Genomic DNA, 19,330 nt, shown 5'->3' with positions numbered 1-19,330 from the left:
GCTGCCGCATTCTGAACCAACTGCAGTTCCCAGACTACGTACAAAGGCAGCCACACATAGAGCGCATTGCAGTAATCCAGCCTAGAGGTTACCAGCATATGTACCACCGTTTTGAGGTAGTTCATCTCAAGAAATGGACGCAGCTGGTGTATCAGCCGAAGCTGATAAACAGCACCTCTGGCCACCACCTCAACCTGGGACACCAGGGAGAGGTTTGGATCCAGAAGCACCCCCAGACTGTGTACCTGTTCCTTCTGGGGGAGCGTGACCCCATCCAGAACCAGCAGATCAAGATCGTCTCCTAATGTCCAAACTTGTACAATACGTACCTCCATCTTATCTGGATTCAGCCTCAGTTTGTTATCTCTCATCCAGCCCATTACTACCTCCAGGCAGGCATTTAGGGAGGTTATGCCTTCTCCTGATGATGTTGACATGGAGAATTAGATTTGGGTGTCATCAGCATACTGATCACACCCTGCACCAAATCTCCTGATGAGCTCTCCCAGTGGTTTCATGTAGATGTTAAACAACATCGGAGACAATATGGAGCCCTGAGGGACACCATAGGAAAGTTCAGATTTTGAAGAACAGCAGTCTCCAAGGGACACCCATCTGGAATCTGCCCAAGAGATAGGAGCGGAACCACTGCAAAGCAGTGCCTCCCACCTCCAACCCCCTCAGACGTTCCAGAAGGATACTATGGTTAATTTTATTTTATTTATTTATTTATTCAATTTCTATACCACCCTTCCAAAAATGGCTCAGGGTGGTTTACACAGAGAAATAATAAGTAAAAATATATGATGGATCCCTGTCCCAAAGGGCTCACCATCTAAAAAGAAACATAAGACAGACACCAGCAAACAGTCACTGGAGGTACTGTGCTGGGGGTAGATAGGGCCAGTTACTCTCCCCCTGCTAAATAAAGAGAATCAGCACATTAAAAGGTGCCTCTTTGCCAAGTCAGCAGGGGACAGCAATAGTATCGAAAGCTGCTGGGAGATCCAGAAGGACCAACAGAATCACACTTCCTCTGTCAATGGCCAATTGGAGCTCATCCATCAGGCCGACCAAGGCAGACTCCACCCCATAGCCCGCCCGAAAGCCAGTTTGAAATGGGTCTAGATAATCGGTTTCCTCCAAGACTGCCTGGAGCTGGAGGAAACTCATGTCTCTGGGCAGTTTACACAATAAAATACAGCATAAAAATTAAAACACATAAACACTGTAGTTTAATTGCTGTTACTAACAGCAACAACATATGTAGAAAAAAATTATAAAAGGTACAAGAAGGAGACCAGGAAGGCGATTAAAGAAGAAGATTGGATGGCAAGAAAATTCTTGGCTGCTTTGATTTCGGTTTTCTGGCCAGGATTACATAGAAAACATAGAGCCGCCATCTCCTGAGTCAGACCAGGTTCCTCTGAGGTTGCAGGCAGGAGTCTCTCCCAGGCCTATCTTGGAGATTCCTGGGAGGGAACTCGGAACCTTCTGCTCTTCCCAAAGCAGCCCCATCCCCTGAGGAGAGTATATTACAGTGCTCACACATGTAGTCTCCTGTTCATATGAATCAAGGCAGATCCTGCTTAGCAAAGGGGACAATTCATTGTTGCTAACACAAGACCAGCTTTCCTCCTTCCTGCCTGCTTGAAGGTTTTTCTTGCTGTGAACTACAATTCCCAGCATGCCTTGCAGATTCCATAGAAATGGCAAACAGCTGGTTCCTTGTAATCTGTGCAATGAGTGGAGGCTGGAGGCATTTAAGACCCTGGCTGCTCTTTTGCATGTGCTTCTCAGTCTTGGGGTAGCTGCTTCCTGGGCTTGGATCGTGGCCATTCCTCCTTCTTTAGCTTTGTGGAGTTTGGGTGAGTGGAAAGGAAAATATCTGACTTCCAAAGACCATCAAGCAGGGAAAATCCTGACTTCAGAGGGACAATTTAATCAGCAAGGCAGGTAAATGGAAGCAGACATGCTGTATCCCATAGCAGGGTGAGAAGAAGGAGAGTTCCTTACTCTCTAGGGTTGCCAACATTTCATTGCCAGAATGAGGGACACAAGGGGGGGGGGGGCTGGAGGGGCTGGGAGGTGTATCCAGTGGTAATCAAGAGCCTGAGTATTGTTGATGTATATGTAATTGAATTATAGCCTATTGAATAAATGAGGGACAAATGCAGTCCCTCTATGGACCAAAATTTCATCCTTGAAATGAGGCATGTCCTGTGGGACAGTTGTCAATGTGTAACTATAATAGGGCAATGGGAGACAGTTGTCTGGGGGCCCACTGCCTTGGGGGGGCCCCCAGCAGACAGTCACATGACTGACTCCCCCAGCCGTGCACCCACCCGGGCTTCCTTCAGTTGTATTCATGCTCCGAAACTGATGTGAGTGTTAAGACCTGGAGCTACCAGAACAGATTGTGTTTCTCTAGTACCATGAAATGACTTGCATCGTCCACAATTTACAAAACCTTTTAAAAAATAATTTAGGATGATGTTCTATTGTGGCACATAGGTGTTATATAATAAATTTTACTTGGCTTTTTGTTACCACTATTCAACCTCATTTAAGACTTCTTTACTTCATGAGCGGAGTTTGGGGGAGGGGGGCATTTTAAAATCTTGTCTCTGGGCCCACTACAACCTTGCTACACCCCTGGCTTTTGCCCTGAATCTCCTTCAGAAGTGAGCGTCTGCATTCACATACCAGCCAAACTGACCTTGAAGTCCCTTTGAGGTTTTTGGACCCACTCTACAAACTAACCAGGATTTGTAATGCAATTTCTAGCTTTTCTTGACATATGTCTGGGTTTTTTAAATGCTGGTTTTGAGCTACTTTTTCTGAAAAACACCAGGGCAAATGGGAGAGGCACTGACATAGAATCATTAGCATAATGAGAAGCTAGGATAGTCTCCTTACAAATGCAGAGCTATCTCTGCATGGAGGTCTTCCCCCCCCCCCTTTGCTAAAAGGGAAATACTGATGCTTGCCATGTGGACTGGTTTCAAAAGGGGTGGGGCTGCTTCCCTCAAGACCAGGAGTGTACTTGGAAGTGGCTTCGCTCAACGTTTACCCTGAAGCCAAGTGCCAATAACTCCCAGGCAGAGGGGAAGAGGATGAGTCCTCTTCGTGATTAGTAAATGGCACCTTCTGAGAGGAAATATTGCTGAACATGAGTTTCTGGGGAAGGGGAGGAAGAGAAGGCAGTTGCCCTCAAGCTTTGCTTTTGAGCTTCCTGGAGGCTTTTTGTTGGCTACTGTGGGAAGCAGGAGTTTAGACTAGCCTTGCTCAGTTCCCACAGGTCCTTCCTCTGGCTGTGGGGGTTCCTCCCCACACCCAAACTAGTTCATAGGATGCTGCCTTATACCTGCCCTGGTCCATCGAGCTCAGTATGGTTTACACCATTCTCGCTAAACATAGGGGGGCCCTCAGCTGTTTTTGAACAGCCCCCATAATCTCCATCCAGAGTGGCCAATAGCCAGAGATTATGGGAATTGTAGGCTAACATCTGCAGGAGTGCCAAGGTTGAGCAGCCCTGGTCTTCCGACTAGCAGTGGCTTCTCCAAGGTTGCAGGCAGGAGTCTATTTCAGTCCTATCTTGGAAACGCCAGGGAGGAAACTTGGAATCTTCTGCATGCAAACAGGCATATGCTTTTCCCAGAGTGGCCCCATCCCCTAAGAGGACTATCTTACAGTACTCACACATGAAGTCTCCCATTCAAATGCAAACCAGGGTGTACCCTGCTTAGCAAAGGGGAGCATTTATGATTGCTACCACAAGACCAGCTCTTCTCCCTCTTCATCGTCAGCAAAGCTGCTGCCTCATGGGCCCTCAGAGCTTAATTCTTCATGTCAGAGTGGCTAATTTTTTATTTATTTATTAACGTTCATTTTTCAGGGACAGAGGTCCCACAGTGGAGATCAAGGGAGTTGGTTTTCATACATCTGTTAACTCCACCTAAACATCTTGGTCCTGCCTCTGCTGTTGGTCTCAGGACTCCTTTTCCCCTGGGTGTGAATGCATGTTGCTCTGAAATGAAATTTCCTGTGCAAAGTGGCAGAAGATGCCATAGAAGTTCCTGATCTGCCATTTTTAGACAGCAGAGTAAGAGAACCAGCCATCCTAGGAACTGAAATCAAGGGGATATATTTATTTGACCAACAAACATGGTTAGCATTGAACTAAGTATTGCTAAGCAAATGAATCTAAAGGCCTGAAACTTAGGGGTCAGGAAGCAAAAGGCATTCAAGCAGCTCCAGTCACAGGACTGAACCTACCCCCCAGGAAGAGATCCTCTTTGGCTGAGAAATGTGAAGTTGAACTGAAGAGGACCCAAAGTCAAATTGTGAGGTCAGAATTCCAATAGCGCACTTCCCTTCCTTTCCTGGCATCTGGTTTTATTTTTAGTATGCTTTGCATAACTTTAGAATATGTCTGATTTCCCTTTTTAAAAATAAAAATTCTGCCCATTATATTGGTAGCTGGCTGCTTACTTGGATTCATTCTCTCCCATTCCTCTTTTCTTGACTTTTCTGCAGGCAGAAACTCAGCCCCCGGATCTGGACCACTTTCATTGATCTTGGAGCTTTCTATAGTGTACTGTTGTCTTTCTGAGGTGCCCCATGGAAAACCAAAACCAAAAAGGTCCCCCATCAAACAAGGGTTCAGAAGGAACAGGAGAGGACCTCCAGGCAGGGAGCGAGGGGGAATCCCGAAAATGGGTACTATGGGAACAGTTTAAAAAAGAAATGCTCGAGGAACAATCTCGCAGACGGGAAGCCAAACAGAAGAAATTCCCTCAGGGAGCAGTGTCTGCGCGGGTGTTGGCAGAGGCTGCGTGCGGTGATGACACTCCAGCACTGCCACCCTCCTTCCATCAAGATGCTGAAGCATGCCGGAGGTCTAGGAAAGTGTCTGTTGTGAGGCACACAAGGGACCTGGAGAAGCAGACCCTTCTGCCAGCAGACGCCTGCCTCCTGATCAGGGAACTGGGCCCACAGACTTGCTCCCCAGCTGTGGGTCTGGCTGAGGCTTCCCTGATGAGACAGCTGGAGTGCCAAAGGCAGAAACACCAGGTGAGACTCTTTTTATTATGATCTTCCTATTGGCCACAGGCAGAGATGGGCAAAATACTTCTAAAAACTATTTTAGATATAAAATACCTGGTAAACCACCAAAAATATACAAAATGTTGAGATAAAAGCCTCCCCATCTCCAGCAACATTTAAAAAAGGCACGGAAGACATATTTGTTTACCCAGACTTTTAATTAGATTTATAGTTTTAACACCTTTTTTAAAATTTAAATGATTTTAATGTGAATGACTTTAATATTTAAATCATTTTTGTTGTAAACTGCCCAGAGACTCAAGTTTGGGGTGGTATAGAAATATGTTAAATAAAATAAAAATATGAATGAATGAATAATTAAATTAGTATTTCAAAATACATCTTAAAATACAAAATACAATGCCTGAAAAAAGTAAAGAAATTTGAGATGTTTTGTTACTTATCTGAACTTGTTTCTATTTAATTTAAGCAATACATGTTTTTCAAAGATTAAATCACTCATCATGTCTACCAGGGCATGTTCTACAGGACCAACTGTTGTTAGATTTGTATTATATCTTGAAAAATAGCTGTCAGACCAGGGGTGGCGCCACCATTGGGCCAACGGGTCCAAAGAACCCGGGCCTGTGGCCAAGCAGTGGCCGCAAGAGTGGCCCCGACATGCCCCCCGCGTCTGACGTCAGACGCGGGGGTGGTAGTTTAGCTCCCCAGTGGGGGCCACGCGGCCCCTTCAGGAGCTAAGACTGCCATAGTATTCGCAACGCAGCGCAGGAGCAGCTCTTCCCTGCAGGGAAGAGCCGCTCCTGAGCTGCGCTGTGAACACAGCGCCAGCCTTCGTCTAAGTGATGCCGCACAGCCCCTTCAGAAGTTAAGCTGCTGCTGAACTCCCGAACGGAGCCTCAAGGCTCCGTTCAGGAGCCAGACCACACACCCCGTCCCCAATCGCACGTTTCCTTTCCGGCCTTGTATAGTCACCCACAGGTTTTCTGTGGAGGACTCCAGTCCACTTAGGTTTTCTAGCTTGTTAGATTCTATCCCTTCTTTAACCTACAGTGCTACCCCTCCTCCAAGGCGCCCCTCCCTGTCCTTTCTACAGAGTATATACGCAGGGAACACAGTGTCCCACCGGTTCTCACTGTTCCACCATGTTTCTGTTATGCCCACTAAGTCTATTTCTGCATTAGCAACCAAGCACTCCAGCTCGCCCATCTTGGCTCCGAGGCTTCTGGCATTGACATACAAGCACCTATATGCTGAATCTCTCCCCTGATGTATGCTATTCTTTTGACTCTTTGACCTGCTGGCACAGGCTCCCGTCTCCTCTTTTTGCGGTTCTGCTCTGTCCCCTTCTGTTTTATTTGAATTCTTTGCAGCCTCACACTTTAAAGGATGGCTTTTGCCAAAGAGGATACTGCCCAGCTCCCATCGGCTGTTCCCCAGGTGTCATTTTAAAAGCTGCTCTACAACCTTTTTGATTTTAAGCGCCAGCAGTCTGGTTCCATCTTGGTTCAAGTGCAGCCCGTCCCTTTTGTACAGGCCTTGCTTGCCCCAAAATGTGTCCCAGTGCCTAACAAATCTAAAGCCCTCCTCCCGGCACCAATGTCTCATCCACGCATTGAAACCCCTCAGCTCTGCCTGTCTCACCGTACCTGCATGTGGAATAGGTAGCATTTCTGAGAATGCTACCGTGGGGGTCCTGGACTGCAATATGCTACCTATCAGCCTAAATTTGGCTTCCAGGACCTCCCAACTGCATTTCCCCACATCATTGGTGCCGGCATGCACCACGACAGCTGTCTCCTCCCCAGCACTGCCTAGGAGCCTGTCTAGATGCTGTGTCATGTCCGCAACCTTCACACCAGGCAGGCAAGTCACCATGCAGTCAACACACGGGTCACAAACCCATCTCTCTATCCCCCTAATGATCGAATCACCCACTAGGTGAGTGGGAGGCCCCCACCCCCCCCAGAGGAGTATCCCCTGTGCGAGAGGATAAGGGCTCATCATCCATGGAAGAGGTCCCTTCTAAAGGAGCATTTCGCTCTTCCTCAGACCGATGTCTTCCTTGCCCAAGATCTTCATTCTCCCTGACAGTCAAGGAGCTACCAGCCCTGGAGTGGGATGCCTCTATCACATCCCTGAAGGTCTCGTCCACATGCCTCTCTGTCTCTCTGAGCTTCTCTAGATCCGCCACCTTGGTCTCAAGGGAACGGATTTGTTCCCTGAGAGCCAGGAGCTCCTTGCACCGAGCATTCACCCATGACTTCCGCCCATGGGGCAAATAGTCGTACATGTGGCACTCTGTGCAATACACTGGGAAGTGCCCCTTCCCCTGCTGACCTTCTATCTTCATACTGTTTTGGTTGGCTGCTTACAGTATTTAGGGAGCTTATTGTCCGTTTATTAGATAGTTTATTAGGATAGGTCTCAGCTGTAATGGTCAACTATTTAACTGTCCGAACAGTCTCTCCCAAGAATATGAGGGATACGAGGGAGGGATATGTACTTGCGTTCTCCTCTCCACCAGGCTCCTTGTGATCACAGGGGCTTGTTCCAGGCTCCCCTGCACACTTCCCGCTAAACTCCTGCAAAACTCCTACATCCTGTTTGCTATCCCTGTTTGCTATGCTCTTGGGCCTTCAACTCATATGTAGAGTAGCCTTCCAACTGTCACACAGGATGTGAGTGAAAGGAAAGGAATCTCAACCTAGCCTACCTCAGAGGATTGTTGTGAGGATAAAATGGGAGGGGGCAAACTTGGGATATTGCATATGGAGTCATATGGTCCTGTGCGGTTTGCTCACCCTCCTCCCCACCACCACAATGTGACCAACTGTATAAGCTGTTGTGAAGGGGAAATGGCTTTTAAAACATTAGGAGTTTTTACTCCAGTCTAAGCAAACATGGCTGCTTGATTTTCTGTATTCTGTGTGTTCCACAGTGATTCTGAGGCTGTTCTCATGACCAGCCTAACTCAGGCTAGGGCAGCCCAAACCTGAATTAGGTTGGTCATATGAAGTGGTGGGATCCTCATGGATCCCAATGCTCCCATGTAGCCTGACCCCCTTAATAAACCTGGCTGTTAGCAGAGGTTAAAGGTACAAGCACACCCAGAACCCACCTGCTGGGTATTGTGTGTCTCCTTGGGCTCTTCTAGCATGTTTCTCATCCTTATCCTGAATCCCCATAGAACAGGGAGAATGAAGATGTTGTTATGGGGCACTCTAGCAAATCCTGAATGACAGCACCATCCTGAGCTTCTCCCAAACTCATGGTGAAGGAGTTCTTATGCCTCCTTATTACTAGCTTGCCTTGCATCCCTTCTCTTTGGGACCATCAACTCAGAAGATGCTAAGAAGTGTAGAATTTTCTAGAATCTGTGGTCCCATCGACTATGGAAGTTGATAGAATCAATGATTTGAATTGTCTATGGTCTATATTTATTCCATTTTTAAAGTCCAGCCAGCATGGTGAATGTTGTGGGAGTTCGCATTTCTTACTCTGGATCTGAGAACAGTCTTCCCTCTAAGAGGGATTCCCAGATGTTAACTACAACTCCCACAACCCCCAAGCAAAAGCCACTGTAGCTGGGGATTCTGGGAGTTGTAGTCAACATCTGGGGATCCCACTTAGAGGGAACAGTGTCTGGGTCTACAACATAATTAGCTTTCCTGTTGTGAGACAGAAGGGCTCAGATGCCTCATGTGGTACTACAGGAGCAGGACAAAGTGGAACATCATTGCTACTGCCAGGCAGTCCATCCTCCCCATCCCAACTTGAACTTCAAAGACCAAGGAAAACCATAGATGCATGGAGGGAAAGTTGTAAGCAGGCACACCAGCCAAAATGAGATCACCTTATCTCTGGTCTTAAACTGACAAGGTTTTTAAAAATCATGATATACATAGTAATGGGGCTGCCCAAACAAGATGCTGAACAGGATGGGGCACTTCCCTTAAGCCCTCAACTTGATAGCTCTGCAACCCTAATCTGAAAGGGATCCTCTTGATAGAATCTAACAAGCTAGAAAACCTAGGTGGACTGGAGTCCTCCACAGAAACCCTGTGGGTGACAATACAAGGCCTGAAAGGGAACATGCTACTGGGGACATGCTATCTCCCTATGGATCAAAATGCTGACAGTGACTGTGAGTTGCAGCAGGAAATCAGGTTGGCGTCAAGGGGAGGCAGGGCTGTAATAATGGGTGACTACAATTACACACACATAGACTGGGTCAATTCCCAGTCAGGTCATGACAAAGAGGTCAGATTTCTAGATATGCTGAATGACTGTGCCCTAGAACAGTTGGTCTTGGAACCAACCAGAGAGAAGGCGACCTTGGACTTAATCCTGAGTGGTGCCCATGACCTGGTGCGTGATGTCAGTGTCATGGACCCTTTAGGAAACATTGACCATAGTGCCATCAAATTCAGCATACATGCGGGGAGAGAATCACCAAGGAAATTAACACAAACGAAAAAAAGATGACTGCAGGGAGACATGATAGAGGTCTATAAAATCATGCATGATGTGGGAAAAGTAGATACAGAGAAATTCTTCTCCCTCTCACATCACTAGAACCAAGGGTCATCCCATGAAATTGATTGCCAGGAAATCTAGGACCAACAAATGCAGGTTCGTTTTCACACAACGCTTAATCAACATGTGGAATACTCTGCCACGAGATGTGGTGACAGCCAACAACCTGGATGGCTTGAAGAGGGGTTTGGATTACTTCATGGAAGAGAGGTCTATCAATGGCTACGAGCCGGAGGGCTATCCAGCAGGGCTGTTCTTATGTTCTTATGTTCTCTCCCTTATTGCAGGTGGCATTGGAGGAGGCTCTCCCGGGTTCCCCTGCAGTGGAGGAAGCTTCAGAATCTGTTCCTAGTTTGGGAGGTTGCAGGACTGCCAGGGAAAGCACAGTGCTGGCAGGAACCGACACAGGTAAGCAACAGAATGCCTGTGATAAATCCAAGAAAACCTTTGGCAAGACTGCAGCAACACTCTGAGCATTCAGACTGATAGAAAATACTTTCTTTGTAGAAAATAAGTTATACTCATGACTTGTCCTCTGTCAAAGAATCCACACTGATGAAAGCCTCAAATGTAGCTGGTGGGTCCTTCAAGTTCTGCTATAGCTGGGATAGGCTGATTGTCGGGGAGTGGTGAATCTAGGGAAAATAGCGCCTATGGCAAGCACTGAAATTGCAGCCCTCTCCTCCGTCCAAATATCGACACCCATCTTTCAGATAACTTTACCATAATATCAGCTCAAAAATACAAGTCAAGCTTGTTAATTAACAAATCATGTTCACCAAGCACACACTTAAAATAATGTCCAGTTTGGCCCTAAGAAACTGCTGTAATAGGAGTCATACCACTTGTCTGTCTACACCATACCTACTTTGGCTCTCAGTCAGAAAGTCCTTCCTAGCACTGTTGCTACAGATCATGAAGTAAACAGAAATATCAGGAGTGGAGTTTGGAAACCTCTATGAAAAGCCTGTGCCCTTCCACTGAACTAAGGGTCTCCAACTTGTGAGATACCTGATTTGGTGAGATACTTAGTGGTATATTAGTTCTAATGTACCATTAAGTATCTCTAGACTCACCAAATCAAGCATCTCCCAAAACTATGGGTAACAGTTCAAATCCCTCTTCACTCAATAATGCAAGTAAATAAGGTCACTACATTTCACAGGAATTTGTGCATCGATTGACTTCAAAGCCACCTAATGGTGCAGCAGGGAAGCAACCTGCCTAGAGAACTGGAGGCTGTTGGTTTGAATCCCTGCTGGCGTGTTTCCCAGAATATGGGAAACTCTATATCGGGCAGCAGTGATATAGGAAGGTGCCGAAGGGCATCATCTCACACTGCACCAGGGGAGGCCATGGCAAACCCCTCCTGTATTCTACCAAGAAAACCACATGGCTCTGTGGTCGCCAGGAGTCAACACCAACTTGACTGCACAACCTTTCTTTCCTTTTATTGACTTCACACTCATGTCCACTTGACATTTTTCTCGAAAGGAAGCATTTTCATGTAGTATGTGACCTAGATTTCCTTTGTTATATATCATGACCCCACACTTGCTTTTGTTTTGCTGCATTTAGGCTTGCATGCCCTGGGAATGTTTCCAACATTTGCACATGCAGTGGATTGCACATGTTGCCTTGTGCCATATAAGGATGCAGACATAGTTAGCGTTGCTATATTTACATGTTTTCCATGCAGAAAAAGTGTAATGTCTGCAGTGTAAAAGTCTAAAATTAGTGGTTTCAATGTTTAGAAAACTGGCCACTTTGGGGGTTTCTTATTCCAGATCCATCACTGGATACTCCATTTAACTTTCTGATAAATGACTTTGAGATATTTAACTTTCAGATAAACTCCCCGAAGTTTAAGAAGGGCTTTGAGTGCATAGATTTAGTACATGTGTGCACCAGCTGGTCTGACATGATAAAGTAGAATAACTCTAAAGAAGTTCCCTGACAGTCAGACCAATAATCCATAAACTCAGGCAGATTTACGTAAAGAGACCATCAATGATCTTGTTCCATCCAAAAAAGAAAGAGAGCCACTTTTTTAAAAAAAATCACCTCATGCCTAAAATCTGTCAGATGGTTTCAATCCTTAAAAAGGGTAAAGAACGGAGAGTGGACAAAAGGAGCTTTCCAGCACTGAATTTACTCCAAACCATGCCTCAGCACCAGTGCTAGGATTTCTTGACTTTGAACAAATGATGTCACAACCATCATACAGTTGTTTTATGAATCTATATACATATATCTAAAAAGAAATGATAACATTTCTCAATCGCTCCCTGACACTGTAGCATAGCTTTCCCATTATTCCGAATAGCACTGACATCCCACATATCCCACCCGTCGCCCTGAATTGGAAGATAATGTCTCGCTTGTCTTGGACTCATATTGATCCTGAGCAGAAACTCGCAATAGCAACCTGGTTCAGTGGCTGTTACTAAAAATACACGTTGCCTGATACAGATCACTGATCTGAGGTGAAAACCTACAGCTTTTGGCACCTGCTGCAACCTGGAATGGATGCATGGAAGGGAAGGGAAGCAAAACCAGCACCCATCAGAGTAGTTAGGAAGCCGTTCAAAGTTCTAAAGGACCTGGTGAGGCACGTGGGGTGGGCGGGGGCGGGAATCAATCATTTCACTGACATTCTCATGCTCCCAGAGTGCAACCTAATCTCCAGCAACAGCAGCACTATCTCCTGTCCTCGCCTTCGCTCGAGTTATCTGCTTTCCCAGAATCCCACTTGCCTCCTGCTGCCACGCACAGTCGGATTGAGCACAGAAACTGAGGAACGTTTCCTGGTGCCCTGCTGAACCCCCATCTCCGATCTCAGCGCACTGGCTCCAAAGGTGTGGCAAAAGCAAGGGGTGGAGGGTGTCATGCATGCATCATGCCCAGGGGCGTAACGATAGGGGGCAGGGGGGGCACGTGCCCCAGGCGCCACTTGGCAGGGGGCGCCAAAAAGTGCCCCCACTAATCCCCTGCCTTTGGCAAAAAAGATTTTTTTGGTGATTTTTTTTCTCATTACGGAGATCTCCGGCGGGCGGGAGCTCCCATTGGCTGCCGGAGAACACATGCCGGCCATGCTGGTTGTCACAGTTCCTCCCTCCCTGCTTGCTGCACGCACGAGGAGGAGCGGAGTAGCTTGGTTTAGTTGAGAGAGCAGCTGCTGCTGGAGACTTTCTCTGACTCGGCCTGCCTGCCGTTTGCCCACCACACTGCCCTCTGGCTGAATTTTATTCTTCTTTTCTGCTTCTGCATTAACAAAGTAAGTTTCATTGCTCAAATCTCTCTCTCCCCCGTGTGTGTTGTGTGTGAGAGAATGTCCCTACTCCCTTGCATAACGTTCTCCTTTTAGCTCTTCTGTGCTTTGCATAGAATGTCCCTACTCCCTTGCATAACGTTCTCCTTTTAGCTCTTCTGTGCTTTGCATAGAATGTCCCTACTCCCTTGCATAACGCCCTCCTTTTAGCTCTTCTGTGCTTTGCATAGCAGGCTTCCCCCCCCCCAAACCGTGGGTAGTTGCCTGCAAGTGGAGCCAGTGGCGCTCTCCTGGCTTGCATTGTGTGAGTTTCTGGCTTGCATTGTGTGAGTTTCTGGCTTGCATTGTGTGAGTCCCTGTGGGATTGCAAAAGGAAACCCACGCAATGCAAGCCAGGAGAGCGACTTGTGGCTCCACTTGCATTGCAATCCCACCTCTGCAAAAGGAAACTCATTCAATGCAAGTGGAGCCACAAGTCGCTCTCCTGGCTTGCATGCATGAGTTTCCTTTTGCAGAGGTGGGATTGCAAAAGGAAACTAGTAGTACTAGTACACAAGATCTTTGCAGCTCTGCTAGTAATTACAACTTCTGGATCATCCCTTAGCATGGGGGGTGGGGTGGCAAATTTAATTTGGAACTCATTAATATAATTTTTGAATAATATTCAGTCTGTCTGGATTAATACTAGGTTCATTCTTTATAGCAGATTTTTATTAGCAACATACAGTCTACAGCATTTTCAGCCTTGTTCATTTGTGCCTTGTGCATATTGTAGATATTCTGTCTCCAAAACATAAGTACAGCATCTATATTTTTGAAGGGGGGGAAATCCCATTTAATACAGTGTGAACAAATTGGTCCAAAAAGTAGCAATGGGAAATTTTTCTTTCTGCCCCTGTAGCTTTAATAAGATAGAGTGCACAAATATCACTTGATTAACAGCTGCGATATTAATTTCCCTTTTTGGTTGCTTGACTCACAGTGAGAATCATGTCAAGGCAGTGGAGAACCAATTAAATTGATTTTAATCTTTGTTAGGGAAGATAACATGCCTTTTTCTCTCCTTGTTTAAATAATTAAAGTTTCAGTAGGTATTATTTCTGGCTTTAAAGAAATTGGTATCTTAATGTAATGGAATCCTTCTAATTACATACATAATAGTTTTTTAAAAGTTAATCACGGTTTTTCATTCAATGTGTATTTTGTTTTACATATTAAACTTATATTTTCCTTTGAGAGAGTTTTAAAAATAAGAGGAAACTGGGAAGGCTTTTTTAAAACAAAGAAAAATCTCACCCCTACTTATTCATGATCTTTTTGATTTGCCTGTGTTTTTATTTCAAGCAAGTCAGATGTATGTTGGGGGGTATTTATTTATGTGTATTTATTTCAAGCAAGTCAGATGTAATTGCAAATAACATGCAGAAGATCCCAGGTTCAATCCCTGCCTCCAGGTAGGGCTGGGAGAAACTCCTGCCTGAAACCTTGGAGAGCTGCTGCCAGTCAGTGTGGGCAATAGTGAGCTAGGTGGACCAGTATCTGACTCTGTAGACAGCTTCCTACGTAATCAAACCATAACTTGCCCTTACGTTCAATCCAATTGGATGCATTCACATTCACAGCTTACATCCAATAAACTGCTGAGTAAGCCCTCCAAACTAGAATCACACAGTGTGGTTTGCAATTCTGGTATATGAAGGGCCCAAACCTCAGTTTTGCTGTTCAGGTGCATAGGCAAACGGTGATTTAATTAAACTAGGAGGTTATTTATTAAGACTGTGTATGAGAGGGAAGCATAAAGAGGAGGAGATCATGGCTCAAATAATGGTGGCTGAATGTGGCCATTGAGTTTCCCAGGAATACAACCAACGTAAAGTGTGCTACAAATAGACATTATTATAGAATTAATAAACATAGAATATCTATGATAGACTAGAATATATGTCTATTATAATTTAAGTCTCTATTATAATATAAGCATAAATCTTGAATAGACTAGAATATCTATGATGGAAAAGACTAGAATACCTGTCTTGTCTTTACCATTTTGGGACACAAAACCTATTACTATGTTTAAAAGCATTTATTTTCTGGCCATGAGGACTGCAAACTTAGGCTGTTGGTGTGCAAGACATTTCTTTAAAATATATATTTCTAAAGAGCCTTGTAGCCTCATGTTTCCTTTTTCCTGTCCCAGTATACTTGCACGGATGCAGCCACAACCCACATTTGACTATGGCTGTGACACATTTCCATATTTCCGGGGGCGGCCGGGTGGGGGGAGCACGGCGGGGGGGCGCCATTTCAGTGCTTGCCCCGGGCGCCGTTTTCCCTAGTTACGCCTCTGATCATGCCCCCAGTCCCCCTCCCCTCCCAAAACAAAGCCTGACCATAAGGATGCGTGCAAGGAGCAGATTGTGCGATCCTTGCTGCATCATGTGATCGTCTCTCCCTCCCCCCCATTCAACAACAACAAATCCACTCCCTCCCTCCCTCCCCAGCTCCTCCCTGAAGGCACGTTGAGGCGATTTGTATTGGAGTTTGGTTTGCGCCCGCTGAAATGACTGTGATAAACAAACAATTCTCTCTCTTTCTCCCTTTCCCCCTCCTCTCTCTTCTTTAACAGCAACTTTAACTGTCTGCGTTAAACTGTGTTTAAGAGCAGTTTTACACTTACTTTGGAGTCAGACTCACTGGGGGAGGGAGTGTGTATGTCTGTCTGTGAATCAGTGAGGATGGGAACCAACTCAATGACTTTGGGACACACCCCAAAATCTTAAAAAAACACACACGGATCCAGCAGGCAAGCCAAAGCGGGAGGGGGGCGAGAGAGACACCTATCAGTCACGGAGCTCCCGCCAGCTCCCAGGACTCAGAGCTACGACTGCCAGCCCTCCCCTCGCCTCTGCTCTGTCCCACTCAGAAAGAGGATGTCATCTCCGCTCCAGCCCAACAACAGAAGGCTGAGCAGAGGAGGAGGAGGAGCAGGGCACATGAAGTGCTCAAGCCTCAGGCAACCCACTGCCCGCCCCCCACCATGCATGCCCCAGCCCAGCAGGCACCCACACTTCCCCCAGTAGTGGGGTGGGGACTTTCAGGCTGCACAGTCCCCCCCCCTTGCCATCCCACCTCTCCCTCCCTGGCACAGCTTTGCCTGTTGATGTTGCTGCTCCCCTCGTCCCTCCTTCAGCCTTCAACGGCGGCGGCGGAGGCAGCATCATACCCATCACGAGGGCAGCATGCTGTGCTACTCATCGCCGTCCAGCCGCATGCTCTCCTCTCTGATCACCAGGAGCCAATGGGAGAGCGCCCACCTCGGCTGGACAGATCTCGTGACTCCAAGAGGGGGAGGGGACGCCACCGCCAGCTCAGGCTCGATTAAAAAAAATCGAGTGGGGCATGGCAGGCACTTTGAGCACCCCCCCTTCAGCTTCGCCCAGGGCACGTGCCCTGCCTGCCCCCCGCTGGTTACGTGTCTGTTCACGGGGATGAGTATCACTTTGAGGCGTCTGTTCTGATAGGGCTGGGGGGAAGTTCTGCGTCACTTCAAATCACAGTCTGGGACTCAGGAGATCTAATGGAAGATTAACTGAGCCAGGATTTGCTTACTGTGGTTGGGGATTAGTCCATTCTTGATGACTTCTTGAACTGGATCTGGAAATTCAAGACCATTAATCTGAAATGCAAATCCAAGAAGGGAAAGGAGAGATGGTTGGAATCCACAACTTGCTCTCAAGGGCATCTGCCTAGTAAAATCTCTTTTCAAATCTCGGGGGATCTTTGACCAGGAAATGCTACTGAATGTAGATGCCTATCATCATAAGAGGGTCTTATTGGGGGTGGGGGGAGTGGTTGTTTCCCCTTGGATTCTGATCCCCCCCCTCTCTCTCTCTCTCCTGGAAGGTGACCTGCAGCAGAGTGAGAATTGGGGGGATCCAAGTGGGAGATCCTCAGAACAAACTGAACAAGAAGAACAGAAAGAGAACCTCTGGAATCAAGAAGGTCCAGCGAGGCAGGCGGAAAAGCACAAAGAAAAGAGGACTGAGAAAACCACAGAAGACAATGAAACAGAAAGGGAGGAGAATGAGCAGCTAGAGGCTCAGTTGACTACCCACACAGAGGGGAAACCAAACAAAGACTTGGAGAATGTCTGTCAGAGCAAAACCCTTTCTGGAGATAAAAATCTCCATGGAAAAGAGAGGCCCTATAAATGCTTGGTGTGTGAAAAGGACTTTTGTCGGAAACAAATCCTTACTAGACATCTAAGATCCCACACAGGGGAGAAGCCATTCAAATGCTCTGATTGTGACAAAAGCTTTAGGTATTCACAAGGCCTTATTTATCATAAAAGAATTCACACAGGAGAGAGGCCCTACAAATGCTCATACTGTGACAAAAGCTTTAGGCAGCAATCCCACCTCACTGCGCATAAAGGAATTCACACAGGAGACAGACCATATAAATGCCCACACTGTGAAAAAAACTTCACTCAAAAAATTCAACTTACTAAGCATGAAACAACCCACACAGTGGAGGAATCATATCAATGCTCCCACTGTGGAGAAAGTTTTCCTAATAAATCAGATCTTCTTCTACATCAAAGGACTCACAAAGAGAAGAAACCATAGACCTGCTTGGAAGATGGGGAGAGTTTCCATCACACAACTCCTTCTGCATGCCAAAGAAGCCACAGAAAGAGACACTGTTCAAATGCACACATTTGGGCTTTTAAAGTGCCGAGTTTAATGCAGCCAGTTCTTTGATTAAAAATGGGGAGAAATTTGATGAATAAAGATTTTCCTATTGATTTCACATCTAGCAGCTGTCCTCTTTTGAGAGATCTGGGCTTCCTCCCAATGGAGAAGACTGGTTCACCCTCAGGTGGTAGTGAAGACGTTTCCAGTAACTAGCCAATTCTCCATCTGATCATAAACCAGATTCTGCACCGGGTTAACTTCAATGTGAACTTATGACTGAGGAGGAAGAGAATTGTTGGCAAAATCCCCCTCTCTCTCTCCAGCATTTAGTGGAACAAGCAGCTGCTGCTTTTTAGATGTTTTTAATGTCCATATGGGAACCTATTTGTTCTGCTTACGAATAAAGTCAAATGTATTTTTCTCAGTTTGTTCTCCATTTATCTTTAGAGCCCTAAACAGCTTAGGACCGGGTTACCTAGGAGAGCACCTTCTTCTGCACAATCCCCACCACACACTGAGATCACTGAGAGAGGTCCCTCTCTGTACGCCACCGGCTTGTCTGTTGGTCACTCTAGAGTGGGCCTTCTCTGTAGTCGCTCCTGTGCTGTGGAAGGTGCTCCCTCTCTTCATTTGTGGTTCAACATCTTTACCAGCCTTTGAAAGAGCCCTTAAGACACATTTTGTTTAAGCCAGGCTTTTAGTAAACCGAATGTTTTAAACTTTTACATTGCCGGTTTTAACAGTTTGTTTTAGTGTTTCTTGTATTTACTTTTGTGAACTGCCTAGAGCCCTTGGAGTCGGGCAGTATATAAATAGAAAACATGGCCTGAACAACCCAGCAAACCTGATTTCAACTGTGGCCAGCCAGATGCTACCAGGATACTCCTAATCAGGGCACGGTGCCCATAGCTCGTTTCCTTGTTAGTACTCCACCATCTGGTGTTTTGTAGGCAAACCTGTTTCATTATTATTATTATTATTATTATTATTATTATTATTATTATTATGCTATTTACACACAGTCTACCAGATGTTGTTGACTGGATCTGGTACTTTAATTACCAGGCCCTTTCCAAGGGTCTTGGATAACAAAAGAAAAATTAAAGATAGCGTAGTATTCATGCGGTCCCAAGTAGTGTGGCCTTCTGTAGCTGATGTGTTCTAATTTTATCAATGCTCAAGGTGTCAAGATGGTGAAGTACTTTTTCACACAACGCATAATCAACTTGTGGAATTCTCTGCCACAAGATGTGGTGACAGCCAATAACCTGCATGGCTTTAAGAAGGGTTTGGATAACTTCTTTGTTTATCAAAATTCATTTTTTATTCATTTTAACAATAGCAATATTATCATTCATTACAAATACACACATAAAAGGTGGACTTCCCGCTCACATTTCTTCGTGATTTATCAACTATAAAGTTTACCCTTGCTATAATAATAATTCAAAACGTAAGTTCAAACCCTTACAAACATAATTAAACTAACCAACCTGCGATTTCTACTAAATTTCAAACCCTGCTGTCAAGTCCATAGTAGGGAAGTAATTTTTTAGATACAACAAGAATGGTTTCCAATCTTCTTTAAAACATTCCAGGTTTTGATCTCTTAATAGTGCTGTAAGTTTTGCCATCTCCGCATATTCCAAAATTTTTATCAGCCAGTCTTCTTTTGAAGGCAGTTCACTAGACTTCAATTTCTGTGCATATGTAATTCTAGCTGCCGTAGAGGCATACATAAAAAATGTTAAAT

The 19,330-nt window shown here is 45.7% G+C and overlaps 1 protein-coding gene across 4 annotated transcripts; it reads left to right on the top strand.

Moving 5' to 3' along the window:
- Positions 1-1,748: 1,748 nt before the first annotated feature.
- LOC128344827 (zinc finger protein 586-like) lies at positions 1,749-18,001 on the top strand. Of its 4 annotated transcripts, none has more exons than XR_008316071.1 (5): positions 1,784-1,956; positions 4,540-5,076; positions 9,897-10,017; positions 12,280-12,467; positions 16,784-18,001. XR_008316071.1 is itself a non-coding variant. In XM_053295758.1 (5 exons), exons 3-5 carry the CDS (start codon positions 4,624-4,626, stop codon positions 17,506-17,508), a joined length of 1,299 nt encoding a protein of 432 aa, XP_053151733.1. In that variant the 5' UTR covers positions 1,800-1,868; positions 3,899-4,351; positions 4,540-4,623; the 3' UTR covers positions 17,509-18,001. The 4 variants fall into 4 exon arrangements, 3 of the variants coding, with proteins under 3 accessions (XP_053151734.1, XP_053151732.1, XP_053151733.1); XM_053295758.1 differs by lacking the exon at positions 12,280-12,467 and adding an exon at positions 3,899-4,351 and having other exon boundaries at positions 1,800-1,868; XM_053295759.1 differs by lacking the exon at positions 12,280-12,467 and having other exon boundaries at positions 1,749-1,868.
- Positions 18,002-19,330: the final 1,329 nt, after the last annotated feature.

Source organism: Hemicordylus capensis, chromosome 2 (assembly GCF_027244095.1).
Source record: "Hemicordylus capensis ecotype Gifberg chromosome 2, rHemCap1.1.pri, whole genome shotgun sequence".
NCBI classification, from domain to species: Eukaryota; Metazoa; Chordata; class Lepidosauria; order Squamata; family Cordylidae; genus Hemicordylus; species Hemicordylus capensis.
This window is presented reverse-complemented; position numbering and strand designations above follow the sequence as displayed.

Excerpts from the sequence above, each read along its gene's own strand:
- LOC128344827 (XM_053295759.1), top strand. The coding sequence starts at position 4,624 with ATGGAAAACCAAAACCAAAAAGGTCCCCCATCAAACAAGGGTTCAGAA. Across the intron at positions 5,077-9,896 it reads GCCAAAGGCAGAAACACCAG|GTGGCATTGGAGGAGGCTCT; the intron begins GTGAGACTCTTT and ends CCCTTATTGCAG. Across the intron at positions 10,018-16,783 it reads GCTGGCAGGAACCGACACAG|GTGACCTGCAGCAGAGTGAG; the intron begins GTAAGCAACAGA and ends CTCTCCTGGAAG.